Source organism: Larus michahellis, chromosome 6 (assembly GCF_964199755.1).
Source record: "Larus michahellis chromosome 6, bLarMic1.1, whole genome shotgun sequence".
NCBI lineage: Eukaryota > Metazoa > Chordata > Aves > Charadriiformes > Laridae > Larus > Larus michahellis.
The window spans coordinates 73,170,287-73,192,331 of NC_133901.1; the positions used below are offsets into that span (position 1 = coordinate 73,170,287).

General features: G+C 48.0%; 2 protein-coding genes across 3 annotated transcripts in view; one reads left to right on the plus strand and one right to left on the minus strand.

Moving 5' to 3' along the window:
* The window catches only part of PPP2R2D (protein phosphatase 2 regulatory subunit Bdelta), a 29,633-nt gene extending 25,837 nt beyond the window's left edge, over window positions 1–3,796 (plus strand). For both annotated transcript variants that reach the window (XM_074590098.1, XM_074590099.1), the window contains exon 10: window positions 1,595–3,796. In XM_074590098.1, coding sequence (XP_074446199.1) covers window positions 1,595–1,874 — 280 coding nt within the window. In that variant the 3' untranslated portion in view covers window positions 1,875–3,796. The remainder of the gene's footprint in view (window positions 1–1,594) is intronic.
* Window positions 3,797–10,059: 6,263 nt separating this feature from the next.
* On the minus strand, window positions 10,060–20,812 carry BNIP3 (BCL2 interacting protein 3). Its single transcript, XM_074590100.1, has 6 exons — window positions 20,613–20,812; window positions 17,564–17,747; window positions 16,379–16,463; window positions 12,896–13,002; window positions 12,646–12,795; window positions 10,060–11,030 (listed from the first exon to the last, which is right to left on the minus strand). The coding sequence occupies exons 1-6, from the start codon at window positions 20,647–20,649 to the stop codon at window positions 10,979–10,981; spliced, it is 615 nt and encodes a 204-aa protein (XP_074446201.1). The 5' UTR covers window positions 20,650–20,812; the 3' UTR covers window positions 10,060–10,978.
* Between the last annotated feature and the right edge of the window lie 1,233 nt (window positions 20,813–22,045).

Below are 22,045 nucleotides of genomic sequence, written 5' to 3' on the forward strand. Positions count from 1 at the left end.
TATTGGCTACCTGATAAAATGCTTTCAGAACCCACAAATAAGACTGTGGCGGATCTGGATCATATCTGGATTGCCTTGGGGATTCTTACTTTTTTAATAGGTCTGTATCAGTTCTGATTTGATGGTAACAGGATCAGCCTGTGAAACAAGCTTTGGCCAGTATCTGTCAAATATTGCAGAACAAAAGATCCACCACATAGTTTAGATGGGGTCGGTGATCAGGGAAGTCACGCCTGGTAAGCTGTGCACAGGAGTCAGCGAAGAAAACCTGCCTACCTTGGTGTTGCAGCCATAGCTGAGATTGCGTGGCACGTAGCAGCACATGCAGGGACTCGTTTCTTAAGTAAACAGTATTAAAACAAACTGGTTACTCTAAATACCAGGTTGCAAGTGGCTTTTAGTTATCGAGGGGAGAAATATACTGTATCGGTCAGTTTACAAAAAAAAAAACCCACCACTAGCAGTATTTACAACATCTAACATAAAACGCATAAAGAAGCGGTGTACGTTTTTCACTAAGCTAAAATGCAAAGAAGCTGACCCTTATTTCTACGTTTCTTTCAAGTAACTCCAGACAATCTTTCTTGGAGGGGAAAAAAAAAAAAAAAAACAGTGAAAGCAAAGTCACCTCATTTTAACATAAGAACATAAGTTGTCGTGGAAGTGGTGATGCTCACCTCTCTTTGAAAAAGAAAAAAATACTTCACTCGGAGCATTTGCTCGTACAAGCTGAGTGGCATAGGTTGTGGTAATAGTATCTCATTCTCCTCCTAGTCAGTAATTTTTAATGCCTTGAGGACAATGTGTGTCGGCAAATAAGATGAGAAGGGTGAGGTGGTTGTGATTTTAATCCGTGAAACTTCTGGGAAACTGCTTTTCCAGTTTCATCTGGTAGAGAGAAGTGTTCAATACAGAAAACAATGAACTTGGCCTCAAGTTCAAGCGTGTGTTTTTCAGAGCTACAAACAAGCTGGTCATTGGAAGTTAGATATATGACAGCATTTTCAGGTGCAAATTTTTTTCTGCCGTGTTCAAAAGCAAATTTGATACTGTACAGAAACTCTGAATTGTTTCTGCAGGGCCATATCAGACGTTGACATAAGGGGTTTCTTTTGCTGATTCAAGACAATTTTTTGTAATTAATCCATTGGCGTGCTCATGGTCAACACGTGCACAGTGCCAAGGAAGGCACTTTCGTTTCTGATAGCCCACTGAAATTAGGTGCTTTACAGGGGCTTTGCTTCCACGGTGACTTTTGCTGCTGTGGGATATAAAGGGATAGAGTAGCAATGCGAAACCCCCCGTTTGCTCACATTAAGATGAATAAAGCGTAAGAGCGCTGCTGAGTGCTGCTGGCAGGAGAGGCGGGGGACCAGGGGAAGACCTGGGAGAGAATGCGGTGGAATGGAAGCAGTGGTAAAGTCCAAAAATGGAATTGAGCGAAGGTATACATCAGAGAGGAAAAGAGCGTAGTGCCACATACTGGCCGTGACCTTGGTCTGACGGTCACCTTGTGTGTGAGGGAGAGAAGATGGGGGCTGGATGCTATTTCTGGAAACCTAGTAAGATTTGCCTTTCTTCTGCTTTTAAACAGTGCCATCATGACTGGATCTTACAACAATTTCTTTAGAATGTTTGACCGAAACACGCGACGGGATATCACTCTAGAAGCGTCCAGGGAGAGCAGCAAACCTCGTGCCATCTTAAAGCCGCGTAAAGTGTGTACAGGTGGTAAAAGAAAGAAGGATGAAATAAGCGTTGACAGTCTGGACTTCAACAAGAAGATTCTTCATACAGCATGGCATCCCATGGAGAACATCATTGCTGTAGCTGCCACCAATAATTTGTATATATTCCAGGACAAAATTAACTAAAGATGACTTACTTGAGGACAGAGTCGTCGTCTTGCATAGTTAAGCTCAGTTGTTTATCTGTAAAAGAGAAGGCCTTGTTGTCCTACCAGTGAAGAACATTGATGCACTTACTTCCCTTTAGATAAAGGAGAGGATCTGGCCTGGGTGTTGAGTTCGTGGTGTGGTTCTGCCTTCGGTGGGGGTCGGGAGTGTCCGTCACAATTTTCTGGGAGAGGCCCTCGAGAGGCAGAACTGATGGACAGTGCTCAATAAGGCCAATACTCAAAACAAATGTATTTATTTAAGTCTGAGCCTTCCTTTCCAGTTTATAGACCAAAAAATTTAACACCCGAGAAGAAAAATTGTCATAAAAATGTAATTTCTATCTCTCGCGCTCTTTCTCTGCTGTAATATTTGGGCCTTTCAAACCATATATTGTGCTTAATGCCTGTAAACATTCCTCCTCTGGCCTGTATCTAGGCTTAGGTGTTTTTACCTTTGAGCACTTAGGTAGGTCTTGAGTTGGGTTCGTAGACAGGTTTCCATGAATATTTACTCACCAACTGTATCTATAACCACACCTTCTGGTGTAAACCACTTAATAAAATAACAAGCTATAAAAAGTGTTTTTAAATCTGAAGGTATGTATTCAGTCTTTTTATTTTTTTATTGCATGTACTGAGATTGTGCGAGATAATTCTGATGGGCAGATTTTAAAATGTTTGCCCCGAACACTGATTTTTTTGGCAGACTAATACAAGCATTTTTATGTAGTATTTCAAATTCTAAATTTAGACTTTCCATGAAATTGTCATTTAGTTTAAGTTGCACTGGTTTTCTTGTAAACTGCTCTGTGTCCCAAGTAGGCGACTGAGAAGGTTAGCGTAACGACATCCACAGCCTTAATAGGAAGTGACCACCTTGCCCAGACGGGAAAACAAAACGTTTAACAAACTCTCTTCTTTGAAGATAAAAATTCAGTTTGTCTGATGCCTCTCGACGTTAGATAGAGACATACCTTACGTGCATTATGGTTTTTAACCTTTTTAGCATTTGGCATGAAGATATAGTTTATTTTAAATACTTGGCATAATATATTGTATTTCTCATTGTGGTTCAAGCCAGCAGAAGCCCCAGAGCTGCCCGGGTTATGTCAAGCAGCAGCGCGGCTCCGTTCGCTGGACCGCCGTCTGGCTCTAGCACCGAGATGTCGGAAAACACTGAGGCCACGAGCTGGCCTAAACTGCGGTGGTTGTAACTCTGTTCTTGATACCTTTTTTTGGTTTTTTGTTTTTTTGGTTTTTTTGGTTTTTTTTTTTTTTTTTAAGCCTTAGGTACTTTTGGTTGGTTTGTTTTGCTTTTTGTTTTTTTTTTCCTTCTTCAAAGAGGCCTAAAACGCATCAACCTTCTCTCACCCCAGCCCGGCCTGGGTGAGAAAGTGTTCCTGAAGCGGTTGCAGCACGTTTAGTAGCACCGAGTAGCTAGAGACTGCACTCTATGAAATGTGCCTGCAAACTAGGAATTCCTGCTGAAAAACGAGATCCCTCAGTTTTCCCAGAGGAAACCCAAAGCGTGGTTTACACTCCGTCCTCTCCACGGAAGGTGTGTATGATTCCCGAATCCGACCTGCATATGCAAGAGCAAAATGTCTCCGTTACCCTCCCGATTCATGTCCGTAGAGTGCCACTCTTGTTCACAGTAAGCTAGTAAGTACAACTAACTCCGAGGTTCTACAAATAAAGTTTAAATTAAAAAAAAATCTTATACTGTATATTGGTTGTGACACTATTTGAAAATCTTGAAATGCGGAACTTCTGGGTCACTAAAGCATTAGATTTGACCTTGTTCCTAAAATACCTAATAGAGCTGATACGATGGGATTGTACATACTTGTTCGATTATTTTGACCAAAAAGTTTAATAAATTTTAAATGTTTACCTGGACTTGCTCTGTGTATTTTGAAAACTTTTTCTTCCATTTGTGAGATAATTGGCCGGATGAGCCAACCCGAAGATTGTTTGTATTTCCATTTTAAATGGTTAGTTTTTGAACGGTCGTACCTCTGACTCGAAAGCTCTCTGTTCCTAGTCAGTGAATATAGTAGTGCTGTCTATTTTTGATCTATTTTTTCAGCAAATGTAAGTGGAATATGAGTACAAAGAAAAAGGATATGATGAAATCTTCTATTATATAAAACATGATCTGCTTGTACCACTTTCAATTAAATAGTTTTTGATGATTCATGAAACTTTCATCATTTCATTTTATCTAAAACCAGATTTTATGGGCAATTTGGTAAAATTATTATTCTTTCAGATATTTGCCTCAAACCACCCCTGCCTCCCGTGCTGGGTGGCAGAGCCTGGCAGGGAAGGGCTGGCGCCGGCGGTGCGGAGTGTCGGGGCGGTCGGGGTCTTGCGTTGGAGAGACGGCACTTGGCTTTAACGGGCGAAAAATCCCGAGAGGCGCCTTGCGGCAGGTGGTGAGAAACGCGGGGAGCGGAGACGCGCTGGGCGGAGATGGTCCCGACGGAGGCGACCTCGGGCCTCGGTGGGGTTTGAGGAAACGAGTGGAAGAGCAGCACGTTGTCTGTGCTGGAAATGAAGAGGTAAGATTTTTGAGACTTGTTTCAAACACTGGCGGTTTTGGTAGGGTGGGTCCCCAACGCCCAGGTGGCCGGGGCTGAGGTGAACTCTGCGGATCCGAGACTCTAAACCCGAGAGTTTTCTGCGTAACCCTCTCTTCACAGACCCGTGCCTGGGGTTTAAGTTGTCCGCGTAGTTGTTCTTCAGTGAGCAGAAGGTCAGCGTGGGTGGTAACTCCTCACCGGTGCTGGGAGAAGGTGAACCACCCTCGAAGGGCCGCTGCTGCTCTCGGGGATGGGTTTGGAAATTGCAGGAATGGGATTTCGGATGAAAGCGAATTGCATTGTCGCTTTACACTGAGAGAATCGGGACTCCTCATGGAAATGACAAGCGGCTCTAGAAAAAACAGGCCGGTGAGGTGAAGTGAGAGCTGGGGGGGTGTATCACTACAGCCCGGGGGCTCTGCTGGGGGTCGGCGCTGACACACAGCGGTGTCCGAGAAGCAGGACCTGGGATCGGTGTCTGAGGATCGGCTCCTGTCCCTGCGCTGGTGGCCGTGCTGCTCCAGACACCGACCTGCGGTGGTGGGTGCTGCGCAGGGCTCCCCACAGCTGCCTGAAAGGGGGGTATCGCTGGGGGGGTCGGGCTCTTCTCCCAAGGAACAGGCCATGGGACAAGGGGAAACGGCCTCCAGTTGTGCCAGGGGAGGTTTAGGACAGATATTGGGAAAACTTTCTTCGTGGAAAGGGTTGTCAAGCGTTGGAAGAGGCTGCCCAGGGCAGTGGTGGAGTCGCCATCCCTGGAGGGATTTAACAGCCGGGCGGACGTGGGGCTGAGGGACGTGGGGTAGTGGTGGGCTCGGCAGTGATGGGTCAGTGGTTGGACTCGATGATCTTAAAGGTCTCCTCCAACCGTAACGGTTTTGTAGCTCTATGAGGGACAGCCGGAACACATTTGACAGCCTGGTGAAATAAATTGTGCTTCCGAAGAGTTGAGACGCTTCATTTGTACTTCTGATTTCCCGGGGAAGGCTTTTCACCAAAGGTCCTTGTTTCGCAGCCTGCCCGAAGGCCATCGCTAGGGACGAGGTCACCCTCCAGGCTCCCTGGCAGCGTGCGAGGGCTGTCGCGTGCGCCTGCCCTGGCCTGGAGCAGCGGAAGGGAGGGGAGCAGGATTTTCCTATGCCCGTGATTCCCCCTGTGTCAGGTTCGCACCGGAGGGACGGGGGGGCCGGGCGTCGCTCTGGATGTTCCTCAGCTGGAGATAAAAGCTGGGGTTTTTGTGCGGTTCGTCGTGTCCATTTGAATTGGCAGAAAGGGCCCCGTGCTCGTGGGGTTGGGTGAGAGGGGCCAGCCTGGCTCTTCTCTGCCCCGAGCGATGGCGACCTGCAGAGCAAACGCGTGCGGCTCTCCCTCGGTGCTGGGCGGGATGTGGACGCGCAGGTGGCTGCAGCCATCGCTGGGTGCCCCATCTAATGCACTTCTGTCGTAAAGGTCTTTTTCTGCCTTACACCACACTTCATCCAAACTCTGGTGGTGCTCACCAGCCGGTGGGAAGAAGCTACGTTAAGCCGTGAGGATGAATTTCCCGGGCACGTTTGAGCAGACGAACGTCTGTGTCTGGCTGAGCTTCCACCAGGGATGGGGCTGAAGGTCCCTGTGGTGGGGGCGCGGCGGGAGGAGGTGGCTCTTGCGTGGTGGAGCTCCCCTGGGCTCTCAAAGTTTAGACTTGGAGAACGAATAATCAAGAGTTAGAAAACGATCAGAATCCCCCGTGCCCCAGGGCCGTCAGCTTGGCCTCTGGCTCCGCTGGGCGCTGCTGAGCGTTACCTCCCGCGGGTGCAGCGGGGGACGCTGCGACGCGGGGCTTTGAGCCCAGGCAGAGGAAGGGCTTCAAGGCTGCGATGAGCCGGTTGCTGCTCTGGAGCAAGAACAGGCCTCTGCTGCGCGAGAGCCTTCGGTGACAGCCCGGGACGCCTGGGTCCGTGACGGTTCTCTCCTGGTTCCTTTCAGTATGTGGCGATGGCTTTAATAGCTCTCCCTGACAGCATTTCTCGCGCGAAAGCCCACGAGCCCGCAGTGCGCTGCTGGCCTGGGCCTGCTGAGCCTCAAAGCCCTGAAACAGCGGGACCAGCTCGGCTCTGAGCCGGGCCGGCCGCCCCCTCCAGCCAGGGCTGGGGGACCATTCACCTTCCCCACCTCCGTCTTGGTGACCTGTGCCGTCCCCCCTTCCCCTTTCCTGGCCCAGGTGGCCACGGTCGTCACCAGCTGCGGTGACATCAACCCGGGCAGCCGCAGGTGGCTCCGGCTCAGCACATCGGACGCAGCCCAGCTCAGGGGCTGCCCTCGGCGCTGGGGCTGATGGAGCTTCTCGGCCTCTTAAAGCTCTGGTGAACGAGTCCCGAAGCCCCGTGCTCCGGCCCGGGAGCGCTCAGTCCCTGTGTCCTGCCCCGGCGCCTTCCCAGCAGCCGGCTCCTGCTGATGGTGGTGCCCGAGGAGCGTCGCTGTGCGCGGCCCCGGCACCGTGTCCCCCCCCGTGCCCGCGCCTGGTGCCCTCCCAGCTGTCCTTTGGGCCGCGTCTGCCCAGGGAGGGTGACCCCGATGGAGGGGACCCTGCCCAGCCCCCGGGGTGGGGGAGCAGCGCCCTCGGCCGGGGCTGGCAGCGCAGCAAACGAGAGAGTTCTAATGAGCTGTACCTGCTCTTGTCTCTCTAAAGAAATAAAGCTCCCTGGACTGGAAGCGTGCTGCTGTGCTTAAAATCCTACTTATTTGTGCCAGGACCATTTTTTTTTTTTTTCTTTTTTCTTTTTTCTTTTTTTTTTTTTTTTTTTAAAGAAAATGAGTGGTTGCAAAATTGCCTGAATTTTCCATTTCCCCCGGTGTTAAGTGAGGACCAAATGGCTTAAAGCCTCCAGCGCAGATTTTGTCAATGGCTAGCATGTCAAGGCAGTTGTGGACCATTTCTTTAGTATTTCTCTTTCTTCTGGAGTGATTGTGCGCTGGGTCCGTGGCTTTCCGGAAGCCTGTGCGCTTTAAAGCTGCTTTAAAAAATTGGCAGCTGTGAAACGTGTATGGGGCAGCGGTTGCAGAAATCCGTGTGAAAACGCGGAGGCAAAAGGGCAACGTTTGACCGTAGAAACCTGATACAGCTCTGTAAGAACTCCCGGACCCATAACTGGATAATGACGTCAAGTATTTTGCTAGTTTAATGGCACTGTGACGACTAGTTGGTTTTGGGCTGCTTTTTCAATAAGCTTTGCTGCTTTCAATCATGTTAAGAATAATTATTACGTGTACAGCCGTCCGGCTTGGATCAGGGCAGCCGAAGAAGCTGCTGCCATAAACACAAACCTCGGATACAGAAGTTGCCCGTCTGGGATTTCCTTTTTGCTGTTTCTCACCTTGTTTTTTCTGAAATGGGTGTTTGTCACCTCGGGCCTGTCGTGTAAAGGTGGGGGAGAGGGGGCTGAATACGAGGGTTTCTGAAGGATGCTCCTGAAGCTGGGGGTGAGGACAGCGGCGCTGGCTCCGAGCACTGGCAGAGCTCGATGCTGCGATGCCCGGGGGCAGCGCCGGCGTCCCCCATGTCCCCCTCGCTGCCACCGCCGTGGTGAAACACCGGCTCCCAGCCCCGAGTGTCGACAAAACAGCTCTCTGTTTCTTACCTCCAGCTCCCCGGAATCCCTGCACACGGACAAACCGTTTCTGCTCGGTGGCCTCAGGAAAACCAGCGCGTGCCCAAAAAGCTGTTCAAGCTCTATTCATCCACGGCAAGGGCAAGGACGGCCGAGGGGATCCTCAGAGATAATTATGCATGTAATTCTAATTAAAATCGATGTAAATTAAGACTGAAATGTGTAACTACCTCTAAAATCCTTATTCATTGTGCCTAATCTGGAAAATAAGTTTGTGGAACGAGAGACTGAGAGGCCTTTCCTGCCGCCCGCCTTCTCCTGCTCCCCTCCACACCGTCGGATCTCGCTCCGCTTGGACCACGATGGTTCCATGAGGGTTCCGAGCGAGCCGGGGCTTTCCAGGCTGTGACAGCCTGCAGGCAGGGCCCCGCGCTGGGAAGGCTGGTGCCCGTGTAACACCCGCGGTACCCGCAGCACGGTGCAGCTGAAGGAATAGTAATTTTTTTAAAAAAATGGACCCTGTAACATAAACGGCTTCTCACTTCCAATCAAAGCAGTGATGGAAATCAGAACTGGTTTCTCAGCAGCTGTGACAGGTAACAGACAGGCCTCTTGTCAAGCTGCTGGTGATGGTAAATATGCAAATAGTGTGGTTTAACTACATAGAGCACTTTTTTGATTGTACTACTCTGATGTTTCATGGGACTCTGTGACGTTTCACGGGATGTGCCAGGCTGACACGGCTGTTGATGGCGGCAGGACGGCGTTGGGACGCTGCGCTCTGGCGGCTGCTGCTCCCACCTCTGCGTTCCGCAGCAGGGCTCCGGCCCCAGCGTGAAGAGCTCCGGCTCCCGCGGGAACGTTAAACGTCTGCTCTGCACAGCCACGAGGAGGTAACTGCGCTCCAGCCCCTGCAGCGTTTCCTCGCTTCTGGGTTCAAAAGAAGACAGGAGAAAAGAAGGAGGAGCTGAGGTAGTTCCTTTTTCCACCATGGATACCTTCATGCGGTTCGTTTCGCAGCGCGCACCAGCAGCGTTCCTCCTGTGTGATCCTCAGGTGCCTTCTCTGAGGTTTTCTGTGACTCTTTCTTAAAGTACCAGCTGCACTGGAGCAAGAACGCAGGGAAGGGCCAGCGCAGGGGGGCTGCTTCGCGCCCAGGGAGAAGAAGAAACGCCCAGCAGCGAAGGGGCAGCAGGGGACGCGCTCCCTGCGCCCCCCCTCGCCTGCTGCCACTGAAGGGGCGCTGGGCAAGAGCGAGCTGCTGGGGGTTTAGCAGTGCTCACAAGGAATCTTTTATTTAAATTTGGATGCAATGGGATAAAAAATGTCTTGCTTTTTCAAAGGAGGAGCAGCAGCTGCTCTAACAGTCTCTCTGACACCAACGTGTTTAATGCTATTTTGGTGGAAACTGAGGTTCAGAACTGCGTCCAATGTCCCATATGGAAAATTATATATATAATATAAAATAATCCTATAAATCCATTTTTTATTGCACATATAGTAAAAAAAAAAACAAAAAACCACAAAGAGATCCTGGTCCTCTTGTAACGGGTGTGCGATTAAGTTCACACAAGGGAGAACTTCCAGTGGCCGCAGCAGCCGGTGCCAGCGCTGGGCGCCGCAGGGCCCGGAGCCCCTGCCCTATGAAAAGGTACCGCGTCTTTACAGGATCCATTTCAAGCAGAGAAGAAAGAGTCAGCGCTGCTAGATAAGGGCAAAAAGAAAGTAGAAAGCAAACTTATGAAGTGATGATGATGGTACAAAGCGGAATGTGCATTTGCCACTTCCGTGAGTCTCCGTGCAGCGCGTGAGCGCCGCTGCCAGCTTTGCCCTATTCGAGCTTAAGAACGAGCCCTGGAGTTGTTCTCTCCAGAAACTTCCCCCTTCTTTGGCAGCTACGCCAGTAACAGCCTGAGACTCCTCTTTAAAGACCAAGAGCCTCGTCAGCTCCTTTCGACAGCTATTAAAGGAATGCGAAAACTCCAAATCCACAAGGAACATTTTTATTTAAATATACAAAACATGGTATTTTGGCAAACATTTATTTTTTTCTCATTAAATAAGATAAAATCACTGAATGAAAAGGCATTCCATCAGTAAAAACAAATAAGCAAGCAACCCTTTATTTAAATCTATACAAGGATGAGGCAAATATAAGATGCAAATTTATTATTTTACAGATAAAAAGACTGAGAAGCAATAGTCTGCGAGGAGACACTCGGGAAGGAATCTCTAATAATTAGGGAGTTAAATAAATGCCTTTGCAAAAGAAGCTATTTATTAGGCACCAAAGTCCGAATTTTAATTCAGGCTGTTGTGCATCACACTCTGAACTAGTGGAAAGGGACAGGGGTCCCACCCGCACGCTCCTTCCCGCTGACGGTGTCCCTTCACGTCACGCTCACACAAGAGGGAGCTCAGCAACTCCAAGGAAGGAAGGAGCTGCCTCCGGCCAGGCAAAAGCTTCTCTGAATTCCCGTCTATGATACGTAAGGCCACACGTCGTTTGGGGCTAATCCCTTCGTGCCATGATTACAGCAGCAGTGACGAATACTCACGTCTATGAAGCGTACGGAAACAGCAGTTCAGATGAACACCTCGCCCGATCACAACGGCTATGTTAAAGCTAGGATTGTTGTTAAACATCAAGTTCTTTTAATTTTCCAAGATGCTTCACTACAAAGCAATATAACCGATGTTAATGCACCTGACACATGCTCTAAGAATTGATCCAGCAGACTAGGTATGATACATGGGCTTTAGTCTCTCTCTCCCCTCCCTGCTACCCCAGCACCACCACATTCGCGCAACAAGCACACACTGATCACGCAGCCAGCGCCAGCTGAGACCCTCCTGCCGTTCACCTCCGCTATTCCCTTTGCTTCGAACCGGGATTCCGGGCGCCTCTAAAAGGTGCTGCTGGACGCTGTGGTCGTCAGGCGCCGTCCGATGTAAACGCTGAGGAAGAAGAGCACACGGTCAGCGAGTGTCGCACTCTGCTCCACGGAACGCACAGCGCGGGAGGAACGCGTCTCTCCTTGCCAGGTTACCAGGGCTGCCGTTGCCAGCGGGAGCAGCAGTGCCGCCGGAACCAAGCGGCTCCCCAAGGGACTGCTACCGCAGGCAGCTCTCAGGGCCCGGAACAGCCCCCCCACCTTCTAAGGCTGAGTTACTCCGGGGGAGCTCTTCAGGAATGCCGGAGTCGGAGAGAAGCCTGGGCTTAACGAGGCTCCAAGTCACATGTTTTATTACCTTTCCCCTTCTGTTATCTGAAGTTTTTCCATATGCTAAATGCCTCGGATGTCTGTCGCTATTTTACTGTCATCTTCATGTACTTCTTACCCTTTCTCTGGTCACGATCTCCCAGCTTGGCGTGCTCGCACAGCTGCCCTACGCTGCCTCCTCTATTCAGGTACTTGTAGCTTAAAGAAAGGAGTATTTTGACGCGTAACTATTTTATTGATACCACATTAAGCACTTTCTGAAGATGTGACTTTGGTATTCACTCATTACGGAGCTGGAATGATGCAAGTTTGCAGCAGTGGTGGAGTGACCAGGAAGAAAGTAAGTACTTACATTGCCAAACTTGTGTTTATTTTGAAAGGAAAATTCCATTATGCTTTTGTTCTATCTTGTGCAGTTTCTCATTTCAACTTTGGAAGGACTTAGATTAGTTTCGTGTTACTTTTACAGTACCACGTGTCAGAGATCATGATTTTGTACAGGAAGACAACCTGTGCCTTCGTCCACCCAAAATGACGCAGGCGGCAGGGACCACAGAGATTTGGGCTGTCCCCCCTCCCAGCTACTCCTGCTCTGCCCCGTCTCCTGCACCCCCTCACTCAGCTCCCAGAGCTGTGGTGAGGTTCAGATTGATGCACGGGAGCGAGCAGAGGAAGAGCAGGACCGGAGCTAAGGGCAGGTTCCTTGGAAAACAGGCGTCACCCCAGAACTTGTCACATCTCCCCCAGGCCCCTGTGGCACAGCGTGCTCCGAAGGGAGAGCAGCCCCATTCCCGGATTCTGTGCTGCTACCAAGGAATGTGCCGTGCTTCGGCACAGGCCAACTCTGACCCTGCCCTGAAGGAATTTAAGCTCTTCCCTTTAGTCTGTGTCCTGCAGCTGCCTCTAAAGCAGGGCCATATACCCCCTAAATCATCTAAAGAAACCCCATTCCTGTCCCCTGTCCCTCCCAGGTGTGAGGGGAATTTTAAAATACATTAAATAGTATTTTTTTCCTTTGCAATTAGTTGTGAGATTAAATTCCTGTCTCTAATAGAACAGAGTGTTTCATGTGTATAATTACCGTTCATATAAACACACACTCCTAATTTCACTGTCCCTTAATTATTTTGAAGAATTCTTAACTAGCAAGAAAAGCAGAAACGGCAAACTTGATAAATTCAGCAATACCACAAGACGACAAGCAGAAACACTTCCTGAGTAAGCATCCGTCCCATTCTGTGGGGACAGCCTTTAGCCAGAGAGGGAATCAGGGGTCAGAATTAGGCCTTAGAGAAAACAGGTGAAAAAATCTACTACTTTTTTTTTTTTTTTTTTAAATTGAAACTTACCCTAGTCCAATGGCAAGCAAATGAGAAAGTAGCAGAGAGGGAAGAAAAACCTTCAAAAATTCCGCTGAGAATATCCCCCCTTTCTTCATTACACTGGTGTTTCTCATGCTGAGAGTAGCCGTGCGCCTGGGATGTTTGAAGAGGAATTCCCTGGTTTTGAGGAAGAAAACGCAGTCAGAGCATTACCACATGTTGTTTAGACTCAAAGCAAAAGCTGCACCGACGTTCACCCGTAACACAGAGCACTCACTTGGGTGGGATGTTCTCCGGCCTGCTGGACCAATCCCATATCCAATCCGCATTCTTCTTCAGCAGCCGCTCTACTTCTTTCCTCCTTTCAAGAAAGTCTTCTTCAGACTAAAACAAAGAGCCGGTGTCAAACGGGACTCAGGGCTAGGACAGGCACGAAGTCAGTACTGCCAAACAAAGCCCCTGCGCTGCGTCTAGGACCGTTCCTATCTCCAGGTCCCACATCTGACTGACACTGGGCAGGAGAAACCTTGTGCCTGCGTGCAAAACTGGACCGTGTCACACTTGTCTGAAAACCTGTCGAGCCAAACCAATTCCAGCCTCGTAAAGCTTTTGGAGCTGGGAATCCAGGTGAAGCCAGGCCGGGTCTATCTGCACACCTCTGAGCACAAACACCCCCCAAACAAACAGTGGCTTCGTTTAAGTGAATTACAGCAGAAAGGCTAACTAAGAATACCGTTTCTTACTTAATGCATGTGCGTTAGGTGGAGCCAAGGTCTTGTGATAAAAATAGTATCTGATCATAGAATTAAAATAGCTATATACGCACACGCTTAAGAACGGAAATAAAGTTGTCCAGTCAACTTTAGTTCTGATCATTTTCCAACTCTTGATTATTTGTTCTCAAAGTCTAAATGATGATCTTTAAGCATATAAAGGGTTTTCTGGAAATACAAAATAAAAATAATTCGTTTCCAGTAATGTATTTAGCTAACCCCAAGGCAGTAATTCATTCAGGCAGATTCCTGTAGGAGTTGTAGAGATGATGGGGAGAGTTTCAGACAGAGGAAGAGGCGACGGGACCAAGCACACTTCGTGTCACTTGGAGAACTGATTAAATCTATGTACTATTGGTAGAGCTGTATCATTTAGAAACTGTATGAAGTTGAAACTCCACGAGATTAAACACTGTGCAAACAGTGAACACACAGACTTTGTTTTAAAAAGTTCGTAACACGGGGTAGAAAAAGATAATCCATGAACAAACACAGGCAGCCGAGGAAATGGGGAGAGCCCGAGATGACAAACCCCCACGCACACTCGGCTACAGACGGTAAACAATAGTAACTGAAAGGAGGAGGTGATGGAAGAAATCAGTTTTTAAAGTAAAATGCAAGGGTCCCGAGTTCTTACTAGAGTTAAAGCAATAACGTTGCACATTGGAGCACAAGGAACTGGTAGTGCTGGTAACTTTTGACAGTTTATCATACCCTGCTACTTCTTTTCATGCAGAGGCTCCAAGTGAATATAATCTTGATTTCTAATTGCTAACCGCTAACCTTGTAAGAATTAGTCACAGGCATGCAATATATTTCAAACTGATGAGAAAATAGTATCTCTTTGTATGTAAACAGTGCAGAGAGAACGATTTACCCAAGACAATACAGCAAGTCTCTGGAAAAGCAGAGAAATTTACTTCAGTACTTTTAATACTTCACTCCTCAAAATGTTTTATAAGTAAATTTTTTCATATTAAAACTAGTATTAAGTCTTCACTGTAATTAGGTATTTTAGCCTATCATTATGCAATAGGATATATATTGATAAAACATGGTTAATATAGAGCATCCTTCTTCCCCTCACTCTTTTCTCAAATGTATTTACTCATCGACTTTGCAAGTACGTAAACAAAGGTACAAAATGAAATTAGAAATAACGGTGAGTTTTTCAAAGCAGCAGGTAGAAATGTTAAGTACTAGTTGTTAAAATGAAGTGGAATCCTAAAGCTATGACAGTGCTTTGAAAATGTCAAGTTCAAGTGAAATTCTTAGAAATCCTTGCTGCTGTCAAATTCACTTTTTAAATTCAGAACGCAGTGGTGGTAATGCATTTAAATAAAATTTCATTGTGAGGGATGAATGAAATGTACCCAGTTGACAGTCAAAGGGAGAAGAGGAAACTTCTGCGTGGTAAGTTGTCCACAGAACATTAACATTTCCTGTACATTTTAATGCAAAATCTGATTGTCTCACAAACGGTTACATCACACTCGACCTATTGAGTAGGGCAGAACAATGGCCACTTCACAGGGCAAAAGAAGCCACGATAGAGAACACCTCTTGGGATCACCAGAAGCTGGAGACTTAGCAAGGTGCTGACTCCAGCTCTCTTGAATTCTAGACCAGCAGTTATCTCCTGCATTATGTTTTTTCCTAAAAGCTACCCATGGGATTTGAAGGTTGGCCTTTTCAGCTTGTGGCTGGAAAGAGGCATTTGAGAATGCAGCCATTTTAAAAGACAACAGATTAGGGCACTTAAATCCTTCTGAAAAATCTCAGGTTACAGATTAAAAAAATAAATAAATCCATGCAAGTCAGACAGATACAAATACACAAAGCTTGATTCTGCAAAGATTTATCTAAGTTACAAAGTAATTTAAGTCTCTACATTAGCAGCTTTGCCTCTTAGTTCCTAATCACAGAATGGTTTGGGTTGGAAGGGGCCTTAAAGATCACCCAGTTCCAACCCCCTGCCATGGGCAGGGACACCTCCCACTAGATGAGGTTGCTCAGAGCCCCGTCCAGCCTGGCCTTAAAAACTTCCAGGGATGGGGCTTCCACCACCTCTCTGGGCAACCTGTTCCAGTGTCTCACCACCCTCATGGTGAAGAACTTCTTCCTAACGCCCAGTCTGAATCGACCCATCTCTAGTTTTAATCCATTCCCTCTAGTCCTACCATGACCCGGCATCCTAAAAAGTCCCTCCCCAGCTTTCTTGGAGGCCCCCTTAAGATACTGGTAGGCCACTGTAAGGTCTCCTCGGAGCCTTCTTTTCTCCAGACGGAACAACCCCAACTCTCTCAGTCTGTCCTCATAGGAGAGGTGCTCCAGCCCTCTGATCATCCTCGTGGCCCTTCTCTGGACATGCTCCAGCACGTCCATATCTCTCTTGTAGTAGGGGCTCCAGCACTGGACACAGTACTCCAGGTGGGGTCTCACGAGAGTGGAGTAGAAGGGGAGAATCACCTCCCTCGACCTGCTGGCCACGCTTCTCCTGATGCGGCCCAGGATACGATTGGGTTTCTGGGCTGCTAGTGCACACTGACGGCTCATGTGGAGCCTCTCGTCCACCAGCACCCCCAAGTCCTTTTCTTCAGGGCTGCTCTCAAGCCAGTTGCTGCCCAGCCTGTATCAGTGCTTGGGATTGCCCCGACCCAGATGGAGGACCTTGCACTTGGTCTTGTTGAACTTCATGAGGTTGGCACGGGCCCACCTCTCCAGCCTGTCGAGGTCCCTCTGGATGGCATCCCTTCCCTCCAGCGTGTCAGCCACCCCACACAGCTTGGTGTCGTCAGCAAACTTGCTGAGGGTGTACTCTATGCCACTGTCCATGTCGCTGACGAAGATGTTAAACAAGACTGGTCCCAGTACTGATCCTTCAGGGACTCCAGGATGGAGTCTAATGCTAATGCTAAAACTAATGCTAGTTTTCAAACAGTAAGAGTAAGAAATTATTTCTCCCAAAGCGAGATTTTTTTTTTTACCTGAAAGCTATTCTTTTCTCCACTGCTGTGACTCTCTATTTCCAAAGCTCTGTGACTGTCCTGAGGCGTCTGGGAACGAGGAGGGCTTGATAAAAAGAGAAGTGCAAGTAAGAAAGAACTCATTAAGTTTTTTTATGACATTGTTTATGGTATGAACTAACAGCTAGTCAGTGAAGCTTGTATGCACAGTTCTCCCTAAGAGCTACAGTGCCTTGACCATAATTTAAGACATTAACCTGTCAATGGGTAACATAATCCTGCCATCATATTCAATTAATCTTTGATTTTCTAACAATCTGCTAAGAAGCTTGCTGCACAGACCTGTTTTTCAAGAGTGCAGAGATGCCTGTGGGGCTGTATGATTTGGCCTGTGTTACTCACTAAGTAACAATGGGCAGCAAACGATGACTAAAAGCGGGATTTGGTCTGAAGACAAACTAGCCAGGTAAGACTAGGAAGTTCTGCATCCTGTTAAACTTTAGGCTGCAGACTTCACAGCGCATCAAAACCAAATGAATGAATAATGCTGACTGACAACTTGCATCAGATGTAAGTTGTTTCGTTGTGTTTTACTCCTAGAAATCTGTTATGTTTTGTAAGCTAGATATAGGACAATTCTTTAGCAATTACTTAAGAACTTGTAACTGATGTACCGCATTACAAAACACACATTCCTTTTCATCACCTTTCTCTGGCATTCCTGTTCCAGGCAGCAGTGTCAGTAGCACTCCATGCTCTTAAGCGTCACGCTGACATTGCCTGCACAAGGACTGAGCCTTTGGAATGACAGCCACACACAGCTCCAGAGTGCTTTATTTACCAAAACAAGGCTGCTGCCTGCACACAAGCAGCACCCCTGTGGGAAGTTCAGCAGCTGCTGCTGGACTTCTCAGGATACACCAAATCCCCAAGATGGCATCGTCATGAGATGTGAGAAGCCTTCTAGCGTCCTCTCACCTGTAAGTTCTTTCTCGCTTCAGGACAGGCTTCTACGTAGAAGTACTTGGGCACCACTCTTTTACGTATGAAATTTTCACCTCTCTTCCTCTCTGCACATGTGTATGCGCATGTGTATATACACACATGTACGTAAGCATTTCTATATTTGTCTTTGCCTCTTAGACATAAAAATGGCTTTGTATAATAGCAATCTTTACTTTGCTTACAATAAAATACTTTGTTTACCTGTCACAATGTGAACTTTCCCTTGAACTGCTTCTTCCAGATTCGTGTTGAGCATCAAGGAGTATTTTCTCCATGTCACCATTGTGAATGGAAATAGACGCTGGTACTTGCTCCTGGCTGGTCGAAGTGGCAGCGCTTCCACTGCCATTTCCATTACTGCTGAAGTGGAGCTCTACCCAGGAACCTGCTTGGCATAATTGAAAACAGAACCAGAATAAACCAAGTGGTTTTGCGTAAAGGCATGTAAAATATGAGCCTGCTGATCCTCCCCAGTGTGACATTACAGTATGACATGCAAAGTACTAGCATTGACATCTCGGCTAATAAACATGATGGAATGCCAAAATGCGTGGGCGCTTTTGTTAGCGAGCTGGAAAGTCTCACAGAACTGAGAAGAAGCTGGTCAGTACATTGTGTCTCTTTCTGCAGATTAAGATCTTAGGGATATGTTTAATTTTTATTGTTCAACATAGGTGGTAGCCAAATAAAATAATCTCAAGGTCTTTCTCTGCCAAAGTTTATTTATTCGTTTATTGAAAATATTTTAGGCTCAAGAATCCAGTAACTGTGTTTTGTTTAGCCTTTTTTCAGTAAGCGTTTTTAGGTGTTGCTGTTAAGCAATAGAGGATATGTGGCAACAACCAGATCATGTGTTTGCTACTCGCAGTATATTTAACACAGACAGTCACATGTTGCTTTGTTTTTTTAAGAGTGTGCTGAATAACAACTCTCTTCTGAGCTAGGAGTAACCAATGCACAAAAGCGTACGTATCTGCTGTCTCGTTTATAAATCAGCTCAAGGGACAGATAATATTTGAATGATATAAACGTCAGTGGAATTTACCTACGTAACATGTTTATGTGCGTAAACAACAGCAGAAGTAGCCAGCTGTGTTGTGCCCATCCTAGAGCAGTTTACAGGAACTCTAGCAGTAAGTACAAGGAGAAAGCGGGCAGGTGAGACCACCTGAGTTCTGGTGAGCACAGCAGAAAGGACACCTAAGGCCTAAGGAAAGGGAGAGACACCGACAGCGGTGCCTGGCCCATTCTGCTCTAGAGGAAGAGAGGCTGTGGCAGAGCTCAGGCAGTAAGCCACATTCAGAACAGCAGAAGGGATAAGGGAGCAGTTTTAAAAGTACGCAGAAGGGGATAAGCCAATGCAGAGATCTAATGTGAAATAGAAACACTGGATGAAGAAAGATATTCTAGTTGCAAAGAGAATGAAGGTTCATCAATGAAATGAAAACAGCAAAAAGCTGAACTGCTTAATCTGCATTAAACTCTCTCTTCTAAAAAGCCAGATGACCACAAAATCTTTTGAATTGAAATACTGGGTTACTGAGTTTTGAGGAAACATTTTTTTCCAGACAGCCTCTTTTACTTCACAACTGTTTTGTTGTTTTGGTTTGTTTGTGGGTTTTTTCCCCTCCACATGACCGTAGGTGGTATGTGTCTGGGTATGTGTTTATACCCAGACAAACTTTTCCCTACTCTTTCCCTCCAAGTTTATGAAAGCCCAAGTTGTTACCAAAGAACGATCATAACCACTGAAGTTGAAATTAAGACTGTGTCAAACCGGAGCTCTGGCTCCAGCTACCTTGCGAGCATGAGCCAGCTCCCAGCTCCTCAGCACGTCCCACCTCAGCTTCTGCTCCTCTGCTTTCAGAAGCAGAACAACTCCCGCTGGGTGGGCTGCACGACAGGCATTTGTATACACGGTCAGAAGCTATTTTCTCCCGTAGAGATGCGGGCTCTTTGAGCCACACTCACATTTCAACAATCATCCGCGCCACGGCCAAACATAACTGCTTCACACAGCAAACTAACGCTACCTACTGAAATCTTACTGGATACAGCACAGTGAACGTACGATAAAACAGGGAGAACATTAAGACGGAAGGATCACACTATATATATTTTACACATTTCCTTTTTTTCTTCTAGACACTCTTGCAAGTGAGGCTGTGCTAGTGCTCTAGGAATGTGTTGTTATATTATCATTTAAAGATAAAAGATCCTGTATTTTTATGAAGTTGGAAATACAAACAGATAAGAGCACATCTAACATGGCAATGCAAGCTGAACAGACAGAGTCAGGAGGAAGGATTTTTGAAGAGAATGACCTTATGTGATGTTCCAGACCAGGATACGTACTGTAGGAGTACTGATGAGCATTAAAAATGATACTCAATTATCTCTGGAAATCTTATTTTCTTAACATATGGCTTTCAAAACTGGAAACAAAAAAGCAAAATTCCACAGAAGAATGAGAATGTCTCCTTAAATTTCTAAAATCACGTGTAAATCACATAATTTAATATGTCATTGCACACAGATCTTTCACTTCTGACTTTTCCTAAAGTCATGAACATGCGATTGACCCTGATCGCTCCTCAAAGGCAAATCCCAAACGGTCCGTAGAGGGTTTATCCTGACGAGGATTTATATTCACCACAGTGCACAGATCTCATGAGGATTCATATTAATCTAGCCGCACTTGGCAGTTCAGCTACACAACCGAGATATTACCGGTTTTTAAATCTGGCCCGTTCTTCCACACAAACCTTAATTTCTCAGCCTTATTAGGAAGCTCTGCAGACGGTTTAGCGAGCGATGACTGCCAGGCTGCGGTACGGCCACAGGCTAACGAGGGGAAACCCGGCCCACACAGGGCAGAGGTACCGGGGGTGCGGCACACCAGGCCTCACCCGCCCCCTTCGGCTCGGCCCGGCCCGGGCCCGACAGCCGAGCGTCCCCCGGGCCCGCCGCTGCCGAGGGACCCAGGGCCGAGCATCGCGCCCCGCGGGGCTGCTCCTGCCGCCCCGCCGCTTCGCCCACCTCAAAGCGCCCGGGAGGAGGCCGAGGCCGGGGCCGGGGCCGGGCCGTGAGGTGAAACCCGACCACCGCCGCGAAGTGCCCGACACAGGCACCGCCCGGCCCGCAGCCAGGCCCGGGGCGGCGGCGGGCCGACCGACCGCCTCAGCGCCGCGCAGGCCGGCGGCACCGCCCACAGGCCCGGTCTCCCCTGGAAGCGACCGCCAGCCCTTACCCTGCAAGTTCTCCTCCTGCGGGCTGAGCCGCGACATGGCGCGGCCTCCGCTCCCCTGCGCCGCGGCGGAGCCACACGCCGGACACCGATTGCTGCGACCGCAGCAAGACACGCACTGCCCGCCACCGCCGCCCCTCCTGCGCGACCAGCCGCCGTGACGTCAGCGGCCGCCCCGCTCGCATTGGCCGCCGCCGCGGGGCGGGGGGCGGCGGGGCGGGGTCAGGCGGGTCGCGCGCTCCCTCACGCGCCCGCGGTCCGTCGCGGTCCGTCACGCTCCCGCAGGCTCCCGGGTGTTCCTCACGCTCCCTCATGGTCCCTCATGCTCCTTCATGATCTTTTACGCTCCCTCATCATCTCTCATGCTCCCCTAGGCTCCCTCATGGTCCTTCACGCTCCCTCAGACTCCCTCGCAGTCCCTCATACTCCCTCATGCCGCCATGACATCAGGTGCCATTGGGGAAGGTTAGCTGCAGATCGGAGGATCCCCCAAGCCTCTAGGAGCAACTGGAGACGTCCTGTGCTGGCCTCAAGAGCCCGAGCTGAAGAACAGGGTAACTTCCTCAGAGAATTCCTCATCTTCACGCTCCGTACCCACTCAGCGCCGTACAGGGCCTGTACGCTGCACACCCACCCGTGTCCCGCAGCATGCTTCCTGCTCATCTTTGGTAACTAAATACAGCACTTCTTACATAAAGTTACACAGAGCAAACAGAAAACTGTACTTGGATTTCAAGGGAAACCGTATCTGATTGCAAAACCAGAAGTGCTGGCCTCTGAACCAGCCTCTGATAGCTCTCAAACTAATGGCACAGGGCCTTGAAATAGGTAATAACGAATTCCTCCTCTTTTTTAATGTTGGCTAGGGCTGTGATGCCATCCGAGCAGACAGCGAGGGCTCTCCACATAGAAAACCACTTAGTAAAGACTAATTTTGCCATTGGAAACCAGATACTGATTCACTGCTGGTAATTTATGAAGACACATACATAAAGTTTTATTTTATTTAGCTACAGGATGGGTAAAGTGTTGTTTACTTAATTAGAGGATGCAGCCATTTTCTTTAGGTTGTAATTGTTGTCATTTGTGCCTTTCTGCAGTAGGCAATCATGAAATCCAAGTAAAATGTATGTTCTGGTAAATTTTTGGTAAGTTACAGTAATAGCAAGGAGTATCAACCTACAACCTTCCCAGAAAAACAAGGTCAGGATTTCATTAATATATGCATTATACTCAGTACAGCCAATGGATTATTGGGCAAAGTAGAGTAACGGTTTGGTCAACGAAGGCATTTTCAGGGTCAGTTCTCCAGCTTTTAGTCCACCCTTAGCACACCATTTTTCCACGCTTCAGTCTTAGGCCTCCTGGGGCTAACATAGAGCTTTAAGTAGGACCTTTTCTGTACTTCTCCCTTCGCAGAACCCCAGGGCTCTCCG

Excerpts from the sequence above, each read along its gene's own strand:
- BNIP3 (XM_074590100.1), bottom strand. The coding sequence starts at position 20,649 with ATGTCGCGGCTCAGCCCGCAGGAGGAGAACTTGCAGG. Across the intron at positions 17,748-20,612 it reads GCAGGAGGAGAACTTGCAGG|GTTCCTGGGTAGAGCTCCAC; the intron begins GTAAGGGCTGGC and ends TATGCCAAGCAG. Across the intron at positions 16,464-17,563 it reads GAAAGTTCACATTGTGACAG|CCCTCCTCGTTCCCAGACGC; the intron begins GTAAACAAAGTA and ends CTTTTTATCAAG.